Consider the following 25,370-nt stretch of genomic DNA (forward strand, 5'->3'; position numbering starts at 1 on the left):
TTGATATCCTCCCAGAGCTCATTGGTGCTCAAGGCCTCAAACCTGTTCCTGAGATGATTTTGCAATTTGAGTCGGACAGACTTAAGGTCAAATTTTGGTTCCCGTGGACTTGATTTAATTTTCCTCAACTTCAGCTTGAACTTGTGTATGAGTAGTTGGTGGTCTGTCCCACAGTCAGCACCCAGTTTAGTTTCACTGCTGATATTGAGCTTCTCCAAATGGAACACATAAATATTGACATAGGAGGTATTGGTGAAATGAGATGGCTTGGCATGGAACATTTTGAATCAGATGATCATATGTTTTACTATGCCGGGGATGAAAAGGTGAGAAAAAATGGAGTTGGTTTCATAATTTAAAAAGTCATTTCTAGATCTATCCTGAAATACAATGTGGTGAGCTACAGGATAATATCCATACTCATAAAAGAAAGTCCAGTGAATACCACTATCGTTCAAATGTATGCACCAACAACTAGTGCCAAAAGAGGAGGAAATGGAAGATTTCTACAAACTTTTGCAGTCAGAAATTGATCAAACATACAATCAAGATGCATTAATAATAATGGGCGACTAGAATGCAAAAGTTGGGAACAGGGAAGAAGGATCAGTAGCTGGAAAACAGGCTCGGCGAGAGAAATGAGGCTGGAGATAGAATGTTAGAGTGCTGCACATTCAATGATTTATTCATTGCAAATACCTTCTTGGTTTCACTAGCTCCCTTAATTTTTACTTTTCTGAGAATGTTCTCATCTCACTATCATATTTGATTGAGAATTTTGCTGTTATAGGATTCTCAGTTGACAGTTTCTTTGAACATTTTGTATATGTCTCAAACTTCCTGTTTCCATAATTTCCTCTGAGAAATCAAAGCTTAATCTTATTTATTCCCTTATATACTCTACTTGCTTTCAGAATGCTCTTCTTTGATATCGGAGAATTTGACTATGAAAAGCCTTGTTGTTTTTCTTTGTAGTCTATTCTGTTTGGGGTTTGCTCAGCCTTTTGGCTGTATATTTTCTCATTTTTCGTTATACTTGAAAAGTTTTTCTCTAGTAACTCTTCCACAATTTTTTCAGTGCTTATTTTTCTGCTTCTTATACTGAAATTCCAATTACATGTATGTTATTCCTCTTTATACTATCACACATAATTCTTTGGCTTTAAATTTTTCTTTCCTTTTTATTTGCTGTTTTGCATACTGAACCTTGCTTTAGCTTCTGTTTTGTTTTTTCTGAGTTCGTTTCTTCACTTGTGCTCCCAGTCCCTCTTGAAGCTTCTGAAATATTGGTTATATTATTCAGAATTGCTGTTTCTCATTTTTATATGATTTCTATTACTTCATTGGTTTTATCTACTTTGTCATGGGTTGTTTTGGTTTAATATTTTGTTCTTCTAGATTTTTGCTTGTAGCGTTCTTCAGTTCTTTGTATCTTTCTTTCATCCACTGAAAACTGTTGATCATTGTTCTTCTGAGTTCCATGTCAGAGAGTTTCTATCAGTCTTTCCTCCTCCAGGAGGTTCACAGACTCTGTGTTTTGATCACTTTTTTTGAGTGGCATCTTGTTTGATTTTCTGTGAGGTTTGATGTCATTGACTTCTTCCAGGATATTGTGGTGATGGTGGTCTTGTAGGTAGATTTTTTGAATAATCTATTTTCTTTTGGGGTGTGTGTATACTAGCTAATGGGTTATCTGTGTAATTATATTTGTTATCTGGGTATGTTGTTGGTGGGTTGCTGGTCGATTGTTATTGCTTGATTTCTAATGCTGCACAGGTGGAGTGCACACTGAACCTTGCTCTTTTCCTCTTGCCACTTGCAGAATCTAGTTTGCTGCCTCTCTTTCTTGTCAGTTGTGTACGTCATGAGGTCATGGTGGAGTCTGGCTTGCTGCCTCACGTTCCCTTCACCAGTAGATCACTTATCAGCATGACAGGGCTTGTCAGCAATGCAGGTCACTTTCATTCCTTTCTAAAGACAGTCTGTAACAGAGACAAGAAGAGAATGGATCACCATGATATTTTTCATTTACTTCCTTTGCATCTAAAAGTTGGACAAGGAAAAAGGAAGACTGAAGAATTTTTTTTAATTATGGTATTGGAGAAGAGTGTGGAATATCCAAAGGACTGCCAAAAGAAGAGACAAGTCTGTCTTGGAGCAAGTGCAACCCGAGTGCTTCTAAGAGGCAATGGTGGTGAAACTTTGTCTCACATATTTTGAAAACATTGTCAAGAGGGGCCAGTCCTTGGAAGGAGACATCATACTTGGAAAGGTAGAGGTGGATGAATGAGAGTAAGACCCTCAATGACATTAACTGACAGTGACTGTAACAATGGGCTCAAACATCATAGAAATTATGAGGATACCATAGGACAGGGCAAGGTTTAGATTTATTGTTCATAGCATCGCTATGAGCCTTAGTTGACTTAGTGGAACCTAACGTCAACAATAATAGTTAAAGATCATGTGTTTGTTGGCCTCTGAATGTCTTCTTTGATGAAGTTTCTATCCATGTCCGTTGCCCATTTTGTTCTTTGGTTCTTTGTCTTTCTCTTTGTCTATTTATTAATTTTATGCCCCTCTTCCTCTTTTGTCATCAGTGTTAAACTCCAAAATTGCTTCTATATGTGAGTAAACCTTTTGTTAGCTTTTTATAATGTTGTTGTTATTACAAACTGTCAAGTCACTTGTGAACCTATGTACAGCAGCTCTGAACCTTTTCTGTCCTGTGCCAGTCTCACTAATTCTGACACACTAGCACCCATTGCCCCAGTTGCTGTATCAATCTATCTCATCTGGGATCTTACTTTCCTGCACTGCCCCTCTACCCTTCTAAGTATGATGTCCTTCTCCACGGGCTGGTCTCTCCTGGCCACCTTCCCAAAGTATGTGAGACAGAGCTTCAAAATCCTAGCCTCCAAGGAGAGACTTGATTTCACTCTCTCCAAGACAGACATTTTTGTTTTCTTGGCAGTCCATGGTATGTTCAAGACTCTTTTCCAGAACCACAATTTGAAGACATTAATTATTCTTCTGTCATCTTTAAGTCATTGTTCAACTCTCTCAAACATAACAAGTAATTGTGAAGGTCATGACCCAGATTAGGCACACCATAGTCTCTAGATAGACATTTTTGCTTTTCAGCACTCTGGAGGGGTCCCTGACAGCAGATTTTCCCAATGCAATTAATTTTTTAATGTCCTGACTGCTGGTGCCAAGAGTGTTGATTGTAGAGGTAAGCAAGCTGTAATTGTTAATAACCTCAATATCTTCTCCATGTATCACGGTATTGTCAGTTGGTACAGTGGTGAGAGTCTTTGTTTTCTTGATTTTAAGCTTCAGTCCATATTGAAAGCTGCAGTCCTGGATGTTCTGCAGCAAGCCCTTCAGGTCTTTGTCAGATTCCACAAGCAAGGTTATGTCATCTGCATAATGTAGGTTGTGGATGAGTCTTCCACCAGTCCCAATGTCACATTCCTCCTCATAAAACCCTGCTTCCCAAATGATCTGTTCTGCATATAGGTTGAAAAGTTTGGAGACAGGATGCATCTGTGTTTCCCTGCCCTTTTCTGAGGACTGCTTCCTAATCCAAGTATAGGTTTTGCATAAGCACAATCAAGTGTTCTGGGGTTACCATTCTCTTCAAAGTTAGCAACAGTTTGTTGTGATCCACACAGTCAAATGTCTTTGCATGGTCAGTGAAACACAAATAGACATTCTTCTAGTACTCTTTGATTTCGGTCACGATCCATCTGGCATTGGCAATAATGCCTCTAGTGCCATGACTTCTTCTAAACCCAGCTTTTATTTCTGATAGTTCTCTGTTCTAGTTGTTTCTAGATAATCTTCAGCAGGATTTTGCTAATGTGTGGTATTAGTAATATTGTTTGATAATTTACACACTTTTGTCAGGTCACCTTTTTTATTGGAATGGAAATAAATATGAATCTCTTCTAGTCAGTTGGCCAAGTAGTTGTCCTCCAGATTTCTGTTGTAATAGTGGTCTTATATCCTAATTATTAGTCATTAAATAATAAATAGATAAATTGGAGGAAGGGAAAGACAACACACATTAAGGATCTGATTAAACATTATAATTAATCAATAATATTAATAAATGATAATGTTATAAAACAATATGTTTATCATTGATTATATAAATAATATTATTTGTCAACCTTAAATTTATAAAAAAAGAAATACAGACAAACTTTCAGCTTCAAATTCCTCTTGATCAAAGAAGATTCCATAAAATTTTATTGCCTCAGAGGTGTTAAGATAAATTTTATCATAATGGTTTGGGTGAATATGTTTTTCTGCTTGAAAATAATAATTTGAGAAAAACTAATTCTTCTGTTCTCTCAACAGAAATTGAAAAGATGTAACTTTTTAGAAATTATTATATACTTAGGACATGTAGAACTTTAATATTGCTATATATTTTATACAGTGGCATCAATTTCAATTTTTTCCCTTAAAATACTCTAAAATATGTTTTTATCCTTTTTAAAGACCTCACTACTTAAGATAACTTGCATGATTAAAAATTGTCTATCATGTATAGATGTTGATGAATATTCTGAGTAATTTGTATTTTTTAGTACCTAATACCTATGTATTTAATTTATTTTCTAGCTAATTCAAGGTTGCATTTGGTGGTTTGGAACAATTATTTTGAAAATTTTGACATCTAAAATCTTAGGTGTTTCGGATCATGTAAGTACTTTCCATTTATCACCTGAAAATTCTTGTGATTATGTAGCTGATGGAAACAATGAATTCATCTCTTCTGGTTGCTTTCCTTCCTAGAAATTCCTCATTCAAGATTCTCAAGCTCATTTTTGGTAGAATCAACATCATAATTTTAAAATTCTAAGATTTCATCAACTTTGTTAGGAAAATAATAGCCACAAATGTTAATAAATATATTGATCTAGATTTAACTGTGTCTCTAAAATGATGGGTTGTAAATTCTAGCTCATTGAATTAGTCTCAATATAGTTCTAGGTATTTCTAGTTAAGGACTAATATTAAGATGTGGCTTGTGTTTTTAAAGTTCTTTTCATATAAACTGATAATGTGAAAATTATCCTAACTTTTTGTCTTAAATAAAACAAAACCCATCAAACCACATGTAAATCACCTCTCATGTATGATGTTTCTATTTTTTGGTAATAATGTCTTAATTATTAGCCTTTCTTAAGTGCTAAAAGCTAGCATCAAAAGCCATCTAAATTCACTAAAGTAGTGAAATAAACCTTACCAAAAAGTTGGTTCCTGTGAGAGGAGGTCGGGTATACCTGTATTTGTTAAATTCTTCATTTCTGATGCCATCCTCTAGTACAGCACTCTATTTCTCTGCTGCATCCCATAACTTGTTTCATTTACCATATGGAATTTATAGACCATGCATAAATTATAGATACACTAGGATGGTTATAGGCTACATTTCAGAATCAGGTTTGAGATATAGAACTGTTGATGTTAGGTGCTGTTGAATTGGTTTCCACTAATTTTCTGTTATTGTATATCACTGAGTCAGAACCAACCCTGCTTCTGGGTTTTAGAGGCAGTAAATTTCACGGAAGGAGAATTCCCATCTTTCTTCCTTGGAGTAACTGGTGGATTTGAACTGTTTGCCTTTGGTTTGGCAGCACTCCTCCTTATCACTAAGCCATCGGAGCTCCCTGGTTTCAACTGGTAGCAAATCCCTATACAATAAAACAAAAACTGCACAGTCTTGCACTCTCCTCACGTTTGTTGCTGTATTGAAGCTATTATTGCAGTCACTTTATCAATCTGTTTCCATAAAGGAGCCTTCAGGCATCTCAAAAGACTCATTACCTTCAAGATGGTAGTGACTCATAACTGACCATTCAGCAAGTTTTTGGAGGTGATAAATTGATGGAATGAAATTGTCCCATCTTTTCTCCACTGAGCTGTTGGAGGATTCCAACAATCACAGAGGCACTTAGCCCTGCCTCACTGAGTGGACTGGAAAGCCTGCTACGGTGGTTTGTGGTGCTTGAGGCTTGTATTGCTGCTGTAGCTTCTCTGTTACTAGGATCTGCTATACCTGCCAACCCTTCTTTCCTCAGTCTTAGCATTTTCTCTTATGGATCTAGTGTGGTTCTTGCTCCACCTTGGCCCAAAGAATGCACTTCAGTCTAGGCTTTTCTTTTTGGTACTGGATTGCATTTTATGTAAATCAGCCGTTATTTTTGTTATGTGCGTTGAGTCACATTTGACTCATAGTGACCCTATATTTACATCCTGTCAATTTCAAGTACTGTTCAAGGAACAGAAATGGAATAAACCCCTTAATAGTCCACAATCACTTAATTTGAATAATAACCCACCAGTTGGCCAAAAATCACTTACACATGCCATTTGCATAGTGGATTAATCTTTTGTAAAATTGTGACTCCATCACAAGAAGGGCCATCTAGAAGTGAAACTGATTGCACACCAAATACTTTTAACAAATTTTCTGTAGAATAAAAGAAGCACCAATTTACTTTTGATTTTCAATATTTTCTGCTTATAGATAAACATACATGAGTGTATCATACAATAATATCTGATAAATTTCTCTTGTACTTTCCAGTTTACAGCTACCTTATCCTCCTGAAACTACTTCAGCTTTATCAAATGATTTATAGTACATATCCTTTATTTTCTTTTTTTCAAAGTCCATACTCTTTAAACAGCCAGTTATGGTCATTATCAATTTCCATGCATGATCACATTTATAAAAATTTTATAGTACATTTACTTTTTTAGTCTAGCTTTGCATAATGATTATTGGAATTCCTTGTTGAAATAACAGGCCTTTGAGAACAATATGAACAATATATGGACATGGAGAGATAGTATATTAAAGGTAGAGTCCAGATTGGAAGTCAATCAAAATGAGAAGAAACAGCTTCAAACATCCTTAACTAGTTGGAACATGGAATGAACAAGTATGACTGTTGGAAAACTAGAAGTTAAGAAAAATGAAATGGAACAAATGAACATTGACATTCTAGGAATTAGTGAGACTGGCTTTGGCCACTTTGCATCAGACAACATTATGCTACGCCGAGAACAAAAACTAGAAGAAAAATAGTGTTGCATTCATACTTAAAAAGACAATTTTAAGTTCTATCCTAAAGTACAGTATTGTGATAATATTATCCACATGCATACAGAGAAGACCTGTTAGTAGTATTATTATTATTCAAATATAGGTACCAACAACTAAAGCCAAAGAGGAGGAAATTGAAGATTTTTGTCAAATTTTGAAGTCTGAAATTTACCAAACATTCAATCAAGATGTGCTAATGATAATTGGCAGTTAGGGAAATCACCAGTGGAGTGGAAATGAAAAAGTTGGAAACAATGAAGTAATGGTAGTCATAAAATACAGACTTGGTGACAGAAATTGGGTTGGAAGTAGAATGATCGAATTTTGTAAGTTCAATTATTTATTAATCACAAATACCTTTTCTAAAAAACACAAATGACTAAGCACAACACCCCCTTGGATCTTCATACTCATTCTACAATAATAGTCTTATACACTATTTGTCTTTATGAGACTGAGTTCATTCACTTAGCATAATCATAAGGTCACACAGTTATATAGGTGGAGGGAGGGGTTGGTAAAGGAAAGGAGAAAGATATGGTGTGAAAAACAGTGAATACAAACTTTGTAAGTAAACCAGTATAAAGTTTTTTTAAAAAAAATAGAAAAAATACAAACACACCACAAATGACAATTTTATATATGGACTTTACTTGATGGACTGCATAGGAATCAGATTGATTACATCTGTAGAAAAAGAAAAAAAATCATTGGTGAAGCTCCATACCAGCAGTCAAAACCAGGCCAGGTGACCATCAATTACTCATGTGCAAGTTTAAATTGAAACTGAAGAAAATTAAAACTAGTCCATAAGAACCAATCCTGAATCTATCCTGCCTGGGTGTGGGGGATTGTATATCAGGGAGGGAGTTTTTCTTTTACTTTTCAAAGAGAGGAGCGAACTGGAGGTTGGCGGGGGAGGCCTGGGCAGGGAAGGAAGTGCAGCACTGATTTAATGGAAATCCAAAATCTCTGAAAATGTTCATTAAAATTATTTTAAACACACACACACACACACACACACACACACACAACCCCAAACCCATAAAAGTTCATCTGAGGCAAACTGGACTCAAGCTTAGGAGGCCTCGTCTGTGGTATAAAGAGATTGCCAGATACAGCCAGAAATGTACACTCTGGAGAGGATAAAATTGATGAATGGTTATTCACCATTGTAAGAACATGGAACCAGCCCAAATATCCAACCACAGTCAAATGAATTGAGAAATTATGGTATATTCATGCAATGGATACTATGCAGCATCCAGGAGTAATGATTTTATAAATTATTATCTAATGGGGAGAAACTGAAGGGCATTATACTGAGTGAATTAACTCAGTTCCACAAAGACAAATACTATATAAAGTCATTACTGTAGAATGAGTATGAGGAGAGGATCCAAGGCAGGGAGGGGCAAGTGGAAGCAGAGGGATGACAAGGTGTGGGGTGTGTAGGGGGGAAATTAATCATGGGCTGTGCAATTTGATGGAGGAGTAAGGGAAATTGGAAGAATCTGGTGTGAAAAACAATGTATTTTAATTTTGTAAATAAACAAAAATGATGAAAAAATCAACAACAAAAACCCAAAAATGATCTTAAGAATAGGCTTGAGGCCCTAAACACTAATGATTGAAGACTGGATGAGTTGTGAGATGCTGTCATCCAAGAAGGGAACAAAAGATTATTACAAAGACACAGGAGAACGGAAGAACTATAATAGAGACCCTGAAAATAGCTCTAGAGTGTCAAGACGCCAAAACAAAGGGAAGAGATACTGAAGTAAAAGAGCTGAACAGAAGATTTAAAAAGATGAACTTTATGAACTTTGCATGTAAAACAGTATAGAATAATATCAATTTTTAAAAGGCAGCTTGAGAAGACAAGCTACGTATAAAAAGAGAACTTTCTCAGCATTTCTCTTGCTTGAAAAGATAAGGGGAAGAACTATCCAACAGGAAGCATTATATATATGACAACAATGTGGAACAAGAGGTGCACTGCAAAGTGAATTGGGGAGTGGTAAGGGATGGGGAGAGAGGAAAATGTGCAACAATGAATCAATGAATGAGTGAAAACTTTCTGTAAATTTTCGTTAAAATTGCAATAAAAATTTTAAAAAAGAGGAACTGAGGAACAAATTAAACCTTGAGTGGCCATACTTAGAGATGCTATGGGGCAAAATCTTGATCCATGAAATGTCAAAAGAAGACAGAGAAAATACACAGAATCACTGTACCAAAAAGAATTAGATGACACTGAAGTAGTTAAGGAAGCATCATATGAAATTTTCTAGGAAAGAAGCTTAAACCTCAGTGAAAGTATTGGCAAAAAGATCCCAAGAATCGGAATAATTGTATGAAACACAAGGTGAATGAAAAAATACTGTGAAACACAATGTAAACAAACTTTGTAAATAAACAAATAGAAGTTTTTTTTAAAAAGCAGGAATCTATGAGATACCAGTTGACATGTTTAAAATGACAGATGCAACCCTAGACATGCCTACCAGCCTGTGCCAGGAAATTTGGAGGACAGCTGCCTGGCTGACTGACTGGAAGAGATCCATATTTGTTCCTATTCCCAAGAAAGCTAATACAACCGAATGTGGAAATTCTTGAACAAGATCAGTAATACCACATGCAAGCAAAATACTATTGAAGATCATTAAAAAATAGCTAGAACAGTACATAAAGAACTGCCAGAAATTCACGGTGAGTTTAGAAGATGTGGAACTAGGGGTATCATTGCTGGTGCCATATGGATCCTGGCTGAAAGCAAAGAATATCAGAATACTAGAATGTCTATTTGTGCTTATTGACTATACAAAAGCATTTAGCCATGTGAATCATAACAAATAATGCCTAACATTAAGAAGAATGGTGAATCACAGAACACTTAATTATGTCTGCAAACTATATCTAGAACAAGAGGCTGTTGTGTAAATGGAGCAAGAGAACACTGCATAGTTTTTAAAGGTGTGTGTTAGGATTGTGGCTTTTCTCTGTACCCATTTAATCTGTATGCTGAGCAAATTATTCAGGAAGCTGGACTCTATGAAGAGCAATGTGTCATCAGGATTGATGGAAGATTCATCAATATCTCCGTTATGCAGGTGACACAACCTTGCTTGCTAAAAGTGAGGAGGACCTGAGGTACTTGCTGCACAATAAAACACTGCAGCCTTAAATATGGATTGCATATCAACATCAAAAAAACAAAAATCTTTGCCACTGGAATGATTGACAACATTATGATAGATGGAGGAAAAATTGAAACTGTCAACCACTTTATCTTACTTGGATCCACAGTCAGTACACTTGATATTGGAATAGGAGCAAATATGGATCTCTTCCAGTCAGTCAGCCAGAAAAGAGATCAGGGGATGTATTACACTGAGAAAGTCTACAGTCATGGATTTCTCTAAATTACTGAGGAGCAATGATGTCAGTTTGGGGACTAAGGTGCACCTTATTCAGGCTGTGGTCTTTTCAGTCGCTTCTTATGCATCTGAGAGCTGGACAATGAATAAGGATGACAGAAAAAGAATTACTACCTTTGAACTTTGGTGTCAAAGAAGTGAATTGGATTTCCCATGGACTGCTAAAACAGGTAAGTCTTGGAGACAATGCAGCCAGAGTGCTCCTAGGAAGCAAAGGTGACAAAAAAGGTGTCATCTCACATACTTTGGGCATGTTGCTAGGAGAGGCTGTTCCTTGGAGGAGGAGTATCATGCTTGCATCAAGGTGGAGTGACATAGAAGGAAAGGAAAACCCTCACACAGTGATTGTGTCAAAGGACTTGAATGTGTCACAGATTGTGAGGACGGCACAAAATTGGACAGGGTTCAGATCTGTTTCTATGAGTCATAGCTGACTCAATAGCACCTAACAACAACAACGTCTTTGGCTTGGCAGTGCAACTTATTATTAGTCCCATAGACAAATGATATATTTGATATTTTTTACCAGCACCACAAATCAAAGGCATTCATTCTTCAGTCTTCCTTTTTCAATGATCTGTGTTTCATTGACTATGCAAAGGCATTTGACTGTGTGGATCATAACAAACTGTGGCTGACTCTGAGAAGAATGGAAATCCCAGAACACTTGATCATTCTAATGCAAAACCTATACCTGGACCAGGAGGCAGTTGTCAGAACAGAGCAAGGAAACACTGCATGGTTCAAAATTGGTAAGGGCGTACGCCAGGGATGTGTCCTATCTCCATACCTTTTCAACCTGTATTCAGAACAGATTATCTGGGAGGCTGGGCTCTATGAGGAGAAATGTGGGGTCAAGATTGGTGGAAGATCTATTAACAATCTGCATTATGCAGATGACACAACCGTACTTGCTGAAACTGAAGAGGACCTGAAGCGCCTGCTGCAGAGGGTCAACGACTGCAGCCTGCAATATGGATTGAGGCTCAATGTCAAGAAGACAAAGATTCTCACCATTGGACCAATTGGCAGCATCAGGATGGATAGTGAAAAGCTTGAGACTGTTCACAGCTTCAGTTTGCTTGGCTTCAGTCAACATTCTTGGTACCAGTAGCCAGGAAATTAAAAGGCATATTGCGATGGGAAAGTCTGCTGTTCGGGACCTCTCCAAAGTACTGAAGAGCAATGGTGTCTCTCTGGAGACTAAGGTGTGTCTGGTACAGGCCATGGTCTTTGCTATCACTTGTTATCCATCAGAGAGTTGCACAGTGACCAAGGAGGATAGAAGGAGAACTGATGCCTTTGAGCTGTGGTGCTGGAGAAGAGTATTGAGGAAAACAAGCAGATTCATCCTGGAAAGGGTCAAACCGGGTGCCTCTTTGGAGGCAAGGATTATGAGGCTCTGTCTAAAAATAATTTGGACAAGTTGTAAGGAGAGATGACCGGTCCTTGGAGAGGGACATAATGCTTGGGAGGGTGGAGGAACAGTGCAGGAGGGGAAGGCCCTCTATGAGGTGGGTTGATTCAGTGACTGGGGTGATTGGGATGGGAGTTTCAGAGACAGTGCGATTGTCACAGGACTGAACAGAGTTAAGATATGTTGTACATAGGGTCACTATGAGTTGCAAGCGACTCAACAGCACATAAGAATAACAACAACCCTTCACATGTATACGGGGCAATTGAAACTAACATGACTGTTACACCTTAGTCCTCTTTGCTCTCCAGCTCTTTGTAAAGGTCACTGGCAGCAGAGTTGCCCATTGCATTACATTGCTTGATTTTTTTTTCACTGAGGCTTCCATCCTTATTGATTTTGAATCCAAGTAAAATTAAATTCTTGATAACCTCAGTATCTTCACTTATTATTATGACTTTCATGTTTAACAAATAAAGTTGTGAGGATTTTTGTTTTCTTTTTATTAAAGTGTAGTCTAAACTAAAAGACTGAGCTGTATCAGTCCTCTTATTTTTCAGTAAACAAGGTATGTTAACTGCAGCTTGTTAATGAGTCTTTCTTCAGTCTCAATTATAGTTCTTTATGTAGTCCATCCTCCTGGATTATTTGTTTAGCATACAGATTAAGTAAATATTCTGGGAGAATGTAACACTGATACACATTTTTACTATGTGCCATCTCATATACATTTTTATTATGTGCCATTGGAATACAACTCATGGCGACCCTAAGAACAATAGCTGTGAACTCTGCCCTATCTTGAGCCAATCTCTCTGTCACTGACACACCTGACCCCGTTGATACAATCAACATCTCATTCAGGGTCTTCCTCTCCTGTGCTGGCCCTCTGCCATTTGAAGCATGATGCTCTAAGGACTGATATCTTCTAGCAACATACCAAAGTATGTGGGACGGAGCTTCACAATCTTTGTCACCAAGGAGCAACTTGGTTTCATCCTCTCCCAGAAAAACCTGTTTGTTCTCTTGGCAGTCTAATACTCTCCTACAGCACCACAACTCAAAGGTATCGATTCTTCTTCGGTCATCCTTAATCATTGGCCAGCTCTCAGATACATAGCACCTAATTGAGAAGACCATGGTTTGTATCAGGCATACTTTAGTCTCTAGAATGACATGATTCTTAGGCCTCTAGAGTGGTCCCTGAAAGCAGACTTTTCCAGTGCAACTCATCTTTTGATTTCCTGACTGCTGGTGCCAAGACTGTTGATTGTGGATCTGAACAAGATGAAATTATTTACAATCTCAGTCTCTTCTCCATCTATCATGATCCTTCCATTTCACTTGGTGGTAAGAATCTTTTTCTTGATGTTGAGCTTCAATCTATATTGAAGACTGCAGTCTTTGATCTTCTGCAGCAAATGCTTCAAGTTCTTAGTTTTGGCAAGCAAGGTTGTGTCATCTGCATAATGCAGGTTGTTGATGACTCTTCCTACAGCCCTGAAACCACATTCTTCTTCATAAAGTCCAGCCTCCCAAATGATTTTTTCTGCATATCGATTGAGAAAGAGGTGTGGAGAAAGGACACACTCCTGATTCACACCTTTCTTGATTTTGAACCATGCAGTGTTTCCTTGCTCTGTTCAGATGACTACTCTCTGGTCTAAGTATAGGCTTTACGTGAGCACAGTGAAGTATTCTGGGATTCACATTCTTCGCTGTGTTAGGCACAATTTATTGTGATCTACAATCAGATCCTAAAATTAAATCATATTCTTCCCCCTTATTCTGTTAAAACATCTGATTTTTGGTCTATGTACAGGTTCTACATGAGCATAAATAAGTGCCTGGAAACGCCATATGTCCATAATTTCTTATGATCTATATGTGCGGTAGAATGCCTTTACATAATCAGTAAAAGGCAAGTAAACAACTTTCTGGTCATCTCTGCTTTCAGCCAAGATTCATCTGATGTCAGAAACAGTATCCCTTGTTTCATGGCCTTTTCTGAATCCAGCTTGAATTTCTAGCAGTTCTCTGTCACTGCTTCAATCTTTTTAAAATTATCTTCAATGCAGTTTTACTTGAATGTGACTAATAATATAGGTCTATAATTTTCATCTTTCCTTGGTATGAGCATAAATTTGTTTCTCTTCTAGTCACCTAGTCAGGTAGTTTTCTTACAATTTCTTACCACGATTAATAAGCATTCTCAGTGTTGCATTTGTTCGTTTTAATATCTCAATTGGGAATAAAGATAACAGAAGAAGAATTAATATCTTTGAACTGTGATGTTGGAGAAGAGGGCTGGATATACCATGGACTATCAAAAAGAACAAGCAGACGTGTCTTGGAGAAGGTGCAGCCAGTGTGCTCCTTGGAGGCAAAGATGATGAAACTTTGCCTCACATATTTGAGCATGTTACTGGAAGAGGCTATTTCTTGGAGAGGGACATCATGTTTGGGAAGGTGGAGGGGCAGCAAGAAAAAGGAAGACCCTCAACCAGGTGGGATGACACAGTGACTGTAGCAATGGGCTTGAGTGTGTCAGAGATTGTGAGGATGGCACAGGATAGGAGAATATTCAGATTGGCTGTTCATAGGGTCACTATGAATTGTACTCAACTTGATGGCACCAAACAACACCAACTTGGAGCCTTATTTTTCACCAGAGCTTCTGTTGTGGTTGTTGATTGCTGTCGAGTCAAGCATGACTCATAGCAACCCTATGAACAAAAGACCTGAAGCCTTTCTATAGCTATCGTCATTTCGACAAGTTCATAGTTTCCAGACACATGTTGTTTAGGACGTGGATGCCACTCCTGCTTCCACTATATATACATTTCCCTAATTTTTCATGTGCAATATATTTTTATGATGATTTAGCTCATGCATGTTGTTGTAATCTTGAACTCTCTATTCTGGTGCAGCTATATAAGGCAATGCTCCACTGCTTTTTGTAAGGCTTTTACTAGCCCTTTATTTCAGAAGTAGATGGCTATTCCTGCCTCTGGCACTTGAGTTGAAATATTTTCATCTTGGTAGCCCTGCTGGTATTTGAAATACCAGTGGTATAACTTCTGGCCTCACAGCAACACTTAAGAGCACCATAATACGATAAATTGACAGATGAGTGGTGGGATATGATATAAAATTCCTGATTAGCTAAATTCTAATTTTTCCCAGCAAGTACTGAGTTTAGTTAACTAATTTATCATTTACTTTACTTACTCACTTTATTACTTTTTTCTACTTTTAATTTGTCTTGGTTTTTATCTTTTGTTGTTTAGTTATTATCACAATTCAGATCAATAAATAAAATATTTGCTTAATTGTATGTTTTTTACCTTTAATAGACAGCTGTCTTACACCTTTTTACTATATAGACTTTAGTGTATTGTTATTACATCAAAATAGCTGACTGTAATTATTTTTATAATTTTAATTAATTTCACTTTGTTTTATTCTAGATTCGCTTGAGTGACTTAATAACAGCCAGAATCTTAAGATATACAGATTTTGATACCCTCATGTATACCTGTGCTCCTGAGTTTGACTTTATGGAAAGAGCGGTATGAATATTTTCTATTTTTTTTCCAATGACTTTTTTTGTCCCTAAATTTTATTTTTAATTTGAAGCTTAAAACATTTCACACGTGAATACCTAATTTGTTTCTTCCATCATGTTTTATTTTTGTTGTTGTTGTTAGATACTGTTCAGTTGATAAATGTTGACCCTATGAACAACACCTATCCATCCTATCCAGCACCATACTCAAGATCTCCACTATGCTCAAGTCTATTGTTTTGTTGCAGCCTTTGTTGATTATATCACTTTTCTCTGCTGTTTGATCGTCTGTAAAAGGAGTAAATGATATCTTATTTAGAGTGAGCAACATTTACCAAGTAAAGTAATCCATGTGAATGCTTAACTCATTGTATGACCCATTATTGTTTTGGCTGATGAGGGATTCTAGGTCGTGGTGACCCTAGAAAACAGTAGAAATATTCCCCAGGAATTCCAAATTGATTATCACAGCTTTCTCTTGTTGCGTTGGAAATTTTGATCTTTTGCTTGGAAGCCAAATGCTTAACTATGGTGTCACTATGATTTCTTCTTGCTCTTAAAAAATAATAAAATTTAGTTGTTGTTATGTGCCATTGCGTTACATGTGAGTAATAGTGACCATGTGTACAACAGCTCAGAACCTTGCTCAATCTGGAGCCAATTACATTGTCTCCAACCCCCATTACTCCAATCACTGAGTCAGTCCATCTCATCCAGGGTCTTCCAACTCCCAACACAATAATAAGGAGCCCTTGTGGAGAGGAATGCAATGTGCCAGTCTCATAGCCTAAGGTCAGTGGTTTGAATTCACCATCCACTTTTTTGGGAAAAGTTAAGCAATTTCTTCCCCCAAGAGGGCCATAGCCTTAAAAACCTGATGGAGGGTCACTTTGAGTCAGAATCAATTCAATGCCAGTGAGTTACCACAGTAATAGGTCACAAGAGTTATTTAGCTGATGTTTTCTCAGTGGTTAGTTACTGATAGGTAGTTAGGCTCATTTCCTTCCTTTTCAGTTTTAGTCACACTATTGAAAACATGAAATATTGCCAACACAGGAAATGGTAATGTAGGACCCAGAAATCAGTGAACAAATAGTTAAAACAGTATTTATGTCATTAAAGAAAACAGAAAACCCAAAGAATGGAATAAATTTATAGAAATATCTAAATTTAATAGTACTGATTCTGTCATTAAAAATGTGTAATGCTTCATATAACTTTTTCTTATAATAATTATATTAGTTCTTTTATTAGAACCTAGAGGTTGATAAACTCATATATTTCTATTGATCGGGTTTTTTATGATTAAGACATTCATTGTGGAGTTTAGTTAAAATTAAATAATATTTTAAAAATTTGCTGTATTTCAGACACCATTGAGATACACAAAGACGTTATTGCTTCCAGTTGTTATGGTGATTGCTTGTTTAATCTTTAAAAAGGTATTTATAAATTTTTGTCATGGTTTTTTTGTTGTCAGGTTAAGAACTGCAATAGATTAGTATTAATAGTACATAATTATATCTTATTTTTAAGATGAACTAGTATTTTCTCTAAAAATATCTTTTTACTCATGTATTTCTTTACCTAGAGTTTTTTTTTTAAGCTGCATTAGAGAAGGGAATTCTCTATTTAATCTTTATAAAGTATTTATGGTCACTTATTATGTATGAAACACAACACTAACAGTTTAGACAACCTAGAATAAATATATGAGACATTTCTAATTTCTAGGAGCAAAAGCAAATTTAGATAACTAAGAAATTACAGTTATTATAGGTGCAATGTCAGAAAAGAACATGACAACTTTGATATGATATCATTCAAATATCATTTTAAAAGAGTTGATTAATTTAAACATTATGTATAAGAATTTGTAGAATAGTATTTAAAAAGTAATATTCTCCATGTTCACTATTTTCACAACAAAAGAAAATTATATCACAAAACAAAAAAATTATCTCTAAGCTAGTGTAAGCAAAATTTCTTGTTTTTGAAGTGGTTTGTCTGAAGGGCTGGTCCCCAGGGCCTAGTTGTAAAAAGCCTAATTATCAAAAGGTGAGTCAATCCAGAGCTTGGTTATAAAATGCTGCATTGCCATCTCAAAGGCATGTGGTTCAAATCGAAGAGCTGCTTGTTTACAAATTGTCTTAAGTCAGATTGCATTGCAATAAAAACATCAATACTACCACAGTGATTCTAAATTGCCAAAAGTACTGTTTTCTCTGTTTCAAGTTAGATAATGTTTCATACAATGTATGTACATTTACACTTTGAGTTCTTCTATTTCCCTTGCTTTCACAGTAGAATAATTATCTCTTATCTCTGTTGTATCACCAGAGTTCTATTACGTGATACCCACATAGAAAGGGTCAGGATAGAGGTAATTTGAAGGAATTTTTAAAAATCAAGAAAGTTTGGTATTCTTCTTTATGATTGTGAAACTGGAAAAAGATGATGTTCAGCTGCCCACCACTATGAGAAAATTGAGACAAGGATTGAATCTTCTTTTAAAAAAAATTAATGATTTTAATGAAAGTTTACAGAAAACTTGGATTTCATTTGTTCATTGTTGCACATTTTCCTTCCTACTCGCCCCAGTTCACTTAAAAAAAAAATTCACTGTTGCATAATTACCTCCTTCTCCCCTCCCCCACTCCTCTTTGCTGTGCACCTCTTATTCTGCTCTGTTGTCATACAAATAATGCTTAATCATACATTCCTTTTAAACAGTTCTTTCCTTCATCTGTTCCAATGCAGTGTTCATTATTTATCCCCTCTTTCTTTGTTTTCCCCCAACACCTATGTCATTCCTGTTTTATAACAGTGGTGTTATACAGTATTTATCCATTTGTAACTGAGATACTGCACTCAGCATAATGTGCTCCGCGTTCACCATGGTGTGTAATAATTTATGAGTTCCTTGTTTTCAGTGCTCCATAGTATTCCATTGTGAGAATATACCATAGTTTTTCTATCCATTCATTTGTTGATGGGCAGTTGAGTTGCTTCCATCTCTTTGCTATTGTGAATAGCACAGCAATAAACATGGGTGAGCATACATCTGTTTGGGTGGCAGCTCTGATTTCTTTAGGGTATATCCCCAGTAGTGGAATTGCTGTGTCAAATGGTATTTCTATTTCCAACTTTTTGAAAAAGCATGGAACCACCATCCATAGGGATTGCACCATTTTATACTCCCACCAGCAGTAAATAAGTGTTCCATTCTCTCCACATCCTTGCCATTATTTGTTGTTTACTGCTCTGTTGAATTTTGCTATTACAAAACTAGGCCAGAGGCAGACTGTGGGTCATATAATCAATTACTCATATGCAAGTTCAAATTGAGGCCGACAAAGATTAAACTACGTCCACAGGAACCAAGATAGGATCTTGAATCAATTCCATCAGAATTTCATGATCATCTTAAGAATAGGTTTGAGGCATTGAACACCAATGATAGAAGACCAGATGAGTTGTGGGATGATAGCAAGGATATCATCCATGAAGAAAACAAAAGGTCATTACAAAAACAGAGGAGAAAGAAAAATGGAAATGGATGTCAGAAGAGACTCCAAAGATTGCACTGGAGCATCAGGAAGTCAAATCTAAAGGAAAGTATGTTGAAGTAAAAGACCTGAACAGATAATTTCAAATGGCAGCTCGGGAGGACAAAGCAAAGTATTATACTGGAATGTGCAGAGAGCGGGAATTGGAGAATAAAAAGGGAAGAACTAACTCTGCATTTCTCAAGCTGAAAGAACTGAAAAACTAATTTAGGCCTTGTGTCGCAATGTTGAAAGATGCTATGGACAATATATTGAATGACCCAGAAAGCATCAAAAGAAGATGAAGGAAATACGCAGAGTCACTGTACTAGCAAGAATTAATTGACACTGAAAAATTTCAGGAAGTACAATATGAACAGGAGCCTATGGTAATGAAAGAGGAAGTGGAAATTGTATTGATGTCATTAGCCAAAAAAAAAAAAAGGTCGCAGGAATCGATGGGATACCAATTGACCTGTGTCAATTAGCAGATGCAGCGCTGGATGCACTCACCAGTCTATGCCAGGATATTAGAAGGACGGCTGTCTGGCCAATGGATTGGAAGAGGTCTATATTTGTTACTATTCCCAAGAAGAATTACCCAAATGAATGTGGAAATTATTGAACAATATCATTGATGTCACATGCAAGCAAACTACTGCTGAAGATCACTTAAAAATGGCTGGGACAGTATATAGATAGGGAATTTCCAGAAGTTCAAGAGGAATTTGGAAGAGATCGTGGCACCAGGGATATCACTGCTGATGTCAGATGGATATTGGCTGAAAGTAAGGAATATCAAAAGATTGTCGGTTTGTGTTTTCTTGACTATGCAAAGGCATTTGACTGGTCTGGATCATGACAAGTTGTGGCAGACATTGAGAAGAATGGTAATTCCAGAGCACTTGAGTTGTTCTCATGAGAAATCTACACCTGGACCAGGAAGCTGTTGTGCAAACGGAGCAGGGGAGCACTGCATGGTTTGGAATTGGGAAGGGAGTGCATTAGGGATGTATTTTATCTCCATATCTGTTGAATCTATGTGCTGAGCAAATTATCTAAGAGGCTGGACTCTATGAAGAGGAGTGTGATATCAGGATTGAAGGGAGACTCATCAATAACCTGTATTACTCAGATGATACAGCCTTACTTGCTGAAAGTAAGGAACATTTGAAGTGCTTGTTGCAGAAGATCAGGGAATGCAGCCGTCAGTATGGATTGCATCTCAGTATCAAGAACACAAAGATTCTTACCACTGGACCAATAGGCAGTGTCATGATGGGGATTGAAACTGTCAACAACTTCATCTTGCTTGGATCTTCTGTTAACACCTGTGGCACCAGCAGTCAGGAAATAAGGAGACACATTGCAGTGGGAAAATCTGCAATTAGGGAACTTTCCAAATTATTTTAGAGTAGTGATACCAGTTTGATGACTAAGGTGCGTCTGATTCAGGGCATGGTCTTTCCTATTACTAGCTATTCATCTGAGACCTGGCCAATGAATAGGCATGACAGAAAAAAGAAATGATGCCTTTGAGTTGTGGTGTTGGAGAAGAGCACTGAACATTCCATGGACGGCCAAGAAAACTAATAGATATGTCTTGCAGCCACAGTGCTCTTTGTAAATAAGAATGATGCCTCACATACTTTGGACATATTGCTAGGAGGTGCTGTTGCTTGGAGAAGGACATGATGTCGGGAAGAGTGGAGGGTTGGTGAAGGAAAGGAAGACTCTCAACCAGGTGGATTGACAAGGTGACTGCTGCAATGGGCTCTTGTGTATCAGGAAGTGTGAGGATGGCACAGGATAGAACTGCTTTCAAATCTTTTGTTCATAGGATATTCGACTCAGTGACACCTAACAACAGCAACAACTGGGGTGAGATGAAATCACATAGTTGTTTTGATTTACATATATCTGAAAGCGATTTTAAACACATCTTCATGTGTTTGTTTGCCATCTGAATGTTGTCTTTGGTGAAATGTCTATTGATATCCTGTTCCCATTCTGTGATTGGCTTGTTTGGCTTGTTTACCTTTTTCTTGTTGAGGTGTGAAAGTATTCTATAAATTTTATATGTGAGTTCATTATCAGATATGTCATTCTTCTTGTTGTTGTTTTTCTGTGTTATCGAATCGCCTGTGAACCATAGCAACACTATGTACAGCAGCTATGAAGCCTTCCATGTCCTGAGCCAGTCTCACAGAGTCCAACACACCAACCCCCATTGCCCCAGTTAATGTATCAATCCATCATCTCATCCAGGGTCTTCCTCTCCTATGCCATCCTTCCACCCTTCTGAGCATGATGTCCTTCTCCAAGGATCAGTACTTCCTGGCTGTGTGCCCAAAGTATGTGAGACGGAGTTTCAAAATCCTAGGCTACAAGGAGAAATCTGGTTTCCTTTTTTTAAAAAAAAATTTTTTTACAGAGGTTTTGGATTTCCATTCATTCATTGCCGCCATTTTCTCCCTGCCCACCCCTCCCCACCAGCTCGCTTCCGCCTCTGAAGAGAGAAAAAGAAAAAAAATTCCTTCATTAGTATACAATTCCCATGTCCCTTCCCCCCACCCCCCACCCCAAGTACACTTCTTTATGCAACCTTAATTCTGGATTCCTGTGCTAACCCTAATACGCAATCATATATCAATTATAATCTGTTCTTTCCCTCATCTGTTTCAATACAATATACATAATTTATCCAGTTTTTTTCCATCATACCCCCACCCTGATGTCAGACCCATTCTACAACAGTGGCACCATGCAGTATTTGTCCCTTTGTGACTGAGATATTTCACTCAGCATAATGTCCTCCAGGGTCATCCACGTGTGTAATAATTTATGAGTTCCTTGTTTTTCAATGCTGCGTAGTATTCCATTGTGTGGATATACCACAGCTTCTCTATCCATTCGTTTGTTGATGGGCCCTTAGGCTGCTTCCAACTCTTTGCTATTGTAAACAAAGCTGCAATAAACATGGGTGTACATATATCTGCTTGGATGGCAGACATGGTCTCTCTGGGGTATATTCCCAGTAATGGGATTGCTGGGTCAAATGGTATCTCTATTTGCAATTTTTTGAGAAAGCGCCACACTGCCTTCCACAATAGTTGCACCATCTTACATTCCCACCAACAGTGAATAAGAGTTCCAGTTTCTCCACATCCTCGCCAGCATTTGCTGCTTGCTGTTCTGTTATATTTTGCTATTCTTACTGGGGTTAGATATCATCTCATAGTTGTTTTTCATTTTTTCCAATATAGACTTAGGTGTTTTCTTGGAGGTCCATAGTATATTCATCTTTTCTCCAGCACCACAACTCTAAGGCATCACTTCTTCTTCTGTCACCCTTACTCATTGTCCATCTTTCTGGTGCATAGCAAGTAATTGTGAAGACCATGGCCTAGATCAGGCACACCTTAATTTGTAAAATGGCATTGTTGCTTTTCAGTACTCTGGAAAGGTCCCTGACAGCAGATTTCCCCAGTTCAATTTGTCTTTGATTTCTTGACTGCTGGTACCGGCACTTGGCCAAGTGGTGAGAATCTTGGTCTTGATGTTGAACTTCAATCCGTTTTGAAGACTAAAGTCCTTGACCTTCTGCAGCAAATGCTTCAGGTCCTCCTCAGTTTCAGCAAGCAAGGTTGTCTCATATGCAAGTCTTCCTCCAATCCTGATGCCACATTCTTCCTCAAAAGCCCAGCTTCCCAAATGATCTCTTCCGCATATATTTGAAAAGGTATGAGAAAACGGTTTAAAAGGTATATGTGATTAGGTATTATTGTCATGACAGGAGTCCAGAATGAAGGCAGCATAATGGAGAGGACTTGAGGGAGGGATTGTATAAAAATGAAAGAATTTTTCTTTTACTTTTGAAAGAGAAGAGTGAATTGGGGGGGGAGGGGTAGCCAGGAGAAAAGTGCAACAATGAATGAATGGAAATCTATAGTCTCTGTAAACTTTCATTAAAATTTAAAAAAAAAGAATGAAAAAAAGAAGAAAAGGTATGGAGACAGAGTGCAAGTGTTCTGGGATTCCCATTTTCTTTAAGGTTAAGAGCAATTTGTTGTGATCTACACAGTCAAATACCTTTGCATAATCATTACCAAATATTTTTCCCATCTCTGGGTTTCCTTTTTACACTGTTGGAGAAATATTTTGATGTGCATAAGAATTTGATTCTTAGAAGATCCAATTCATCTATTCTATGCAGGTTGTAGGTTTTTCAAGATGCTTGGAAGACTGTACATATTGTGAATGAGGGCTTCTAGAGTTCTTCTAAGCTTTTCTTTCATGAATTGTATAGTCCTTTGTTTTATTCCTAGGTTCTTGATACACTTTGAGTTGATTTTGGTGTGTGGTATGAGGTGTGGATCTTGCTTGAGTTTCCATTTTGCCAACACCATTTGTTAAAGAGGCTTTAATTTGCCCACTTAATTAATTTTATCTCCTTTTCAAAAACCAGTAGATGAGCTTATTTCTGGGTTCTCGGTTCTGCATATCTGTCACTGACCTATTACCATGCTGTCTTGACAACCACACTGGGTAGTAGAATTTGAGATCAAGGAGTGAGATGCCTCATATCTTGTTCCTCTTTTTCAGGAGTGCTTTACTTATTAGGGGCCTCTTCCAACACCACATGAAATTTGAAATAGCCTTTTGCATTTCCTTGAAGAATGGAATTGGTATTGGTATTGGGAATGTGTTGAATGTCTAAATTGCCTTTGGTAGTATTGTCATTTTCACAACATTGAATCTTCCTATCCATAAACATGGTATATTCTTCCATTTCTCCAGGTTATTTTTGTTTCTTGTAGTAATGCTTTTTAAAAAAAATTTTTAATAGGTTCTTTTGTATTTCTAGTTAGATATACTCCCAAGAATTTAATCTTGTGGTTAGCTATTGAGTTTGGTATGATTTTTCTTAGCTCCATTCCTGTATTGTCTTTGTTACAGTAGAGAAATCCAACTGGTTTTTGTATGTTGATCTTGTATCATGCCACTTTGCTGAACTGGTTGACTATGTGCAGTATATTTTCTTGCTGAGTCTGCAGTGTTTTCTAAGTATGCTATCATACCATTTTCATACAGAGATTATTTTACCACCTCTTTGCCACTTTGGATGCCTCTTGTTTCCTTCTCTTGTCGTATTGCTATCTCTAAGTCTTCCAACACAGTGTTGATTAAAAGATGTGATTATGGGCATTCTTGCTTAGTTCCTGTTCTCAAAGTGAATGCCTTTAATCTCTCTCCACTGAGAACGGTGTTGGCTTTTGATTTTGTGTATATAATTTTTACTATGTTGAGAAAATTCCCCTCTGTTTCTGTTTTTGTTTGTTTTCTTTTCTATTTCTGTTTTGCTGAGTGTTTTAATCAGGGAAGGGTGTTGGATTTTGTCAAAGCCTTTTCTGCATTAGTTAATAGGATCATGTGATTCTTGTTCTTTGATTTATTAATGTGACAAATTACACTAATTTTTTTTCCTTTTGCTGAACCATCTTTGCATACCTGTTATGAATCCCATTTGGTCATGCTGTTGTTGTTATTGTTGTTGATTGCCTTCGAGTTGAGCATGACTCATAGCAAGCCTATGGACAAAAGGCCTGAAGCACCTCTACAATTATTGACATTTATCAAAGTTCATAGTTTCTGGAGGCAAGTTGTTTAGGAAGTGGATGCCGCTCCTACTTCCAAATCAGTGATAGAATGTTATTGGTTGAGTCGCCTGCAACGCATAGTGACCCTATGTTCAGCAGTTCTCAACCCTTTCCTGTCCTGAGCCAGTCTCACTAATTCCGACACACCAACCTCAACCTCCATAACTCCAGTTACTGTATTAATCCATCTCATCCTGGGTATCCCTCTTCTGCACTGTCCTTTTACCTTTTTGAGGATGATATCCTTCTCCAAGGACTGATCTCTCCTGGCTGCGTGCCAAAAGTAAGGGAGGCGGAACTTCAAACTCCTGGCCTCCAAGGAGAGACTTGGTTTCACCCTCTTCAAGGCAGACCTATTTGTTTTCTTGGCAGTCCATGGTAGTTCAAGACTCTTCTCCAGCACCACAATTTGAAGGCATCTATTCTTACTCTGTCATCCTTAGTCCAGCTTTCTGAAGCATAACAAGTAACTGAGAAAACCATGGCCTGGGTTAGGTGTACCTTTGTATCTAGACTGACATCATTTCTCTTCAGCATTCTGGAGAGGTCCAGGACAGCAGATATTCCCAATGCAATTCATTTTTTTATTTCCTGACTGCTGGTTTTAA

The 25,370-nt window shown here is 37.3% G+C and overlaps 1 protein-coding gene across 1 annotated transcript in view; it reads left to right on the forward strand.

Moving 5' to 3' along the window:
• The window catches only part of LOC102847854 (probable C-mannosyltransferase DPY19L2-like), a 140,149-nt gene that overhangs the window by 62,916 nt on the left and 51,863 nt on the right, over positions 1-25,370 (forward strand). The window contains exons 10-12 of the mRNA XM_006887596.1: positions 4,636-4,716; positions 15,457-15,558; positions 16,925-16,996. Coding sequence (XP_006887658.1) covers positions 4,636-4,716; positions 15,457-15,558; positions 16,925-16,996 — 255 coding nt within the window. The remainder of the gene's footprint in view (positions 1-4,635; positions 4,717-15,456; positions 15,559-16,924; positions 16,997-25,370) is intronic.

This window comes from Elephantulus edwardii, unplaced genomic scaffold (genome assembly GCF_000299155.1).
Source record: "Elephantulus edwardii isolate Elephantulus edwardi_28Jun2011 unplaced genomic scaffold, EleEdw1.0 scaffold00059, whole genome shotgun sequence".
Classification (NCBI taxonomy): Eukaryota; Metazoa; Chordata; class Mammalia; order Macroscelidea; family Macroscelididae; genus Elephantulus; species Elephantulus edwardii.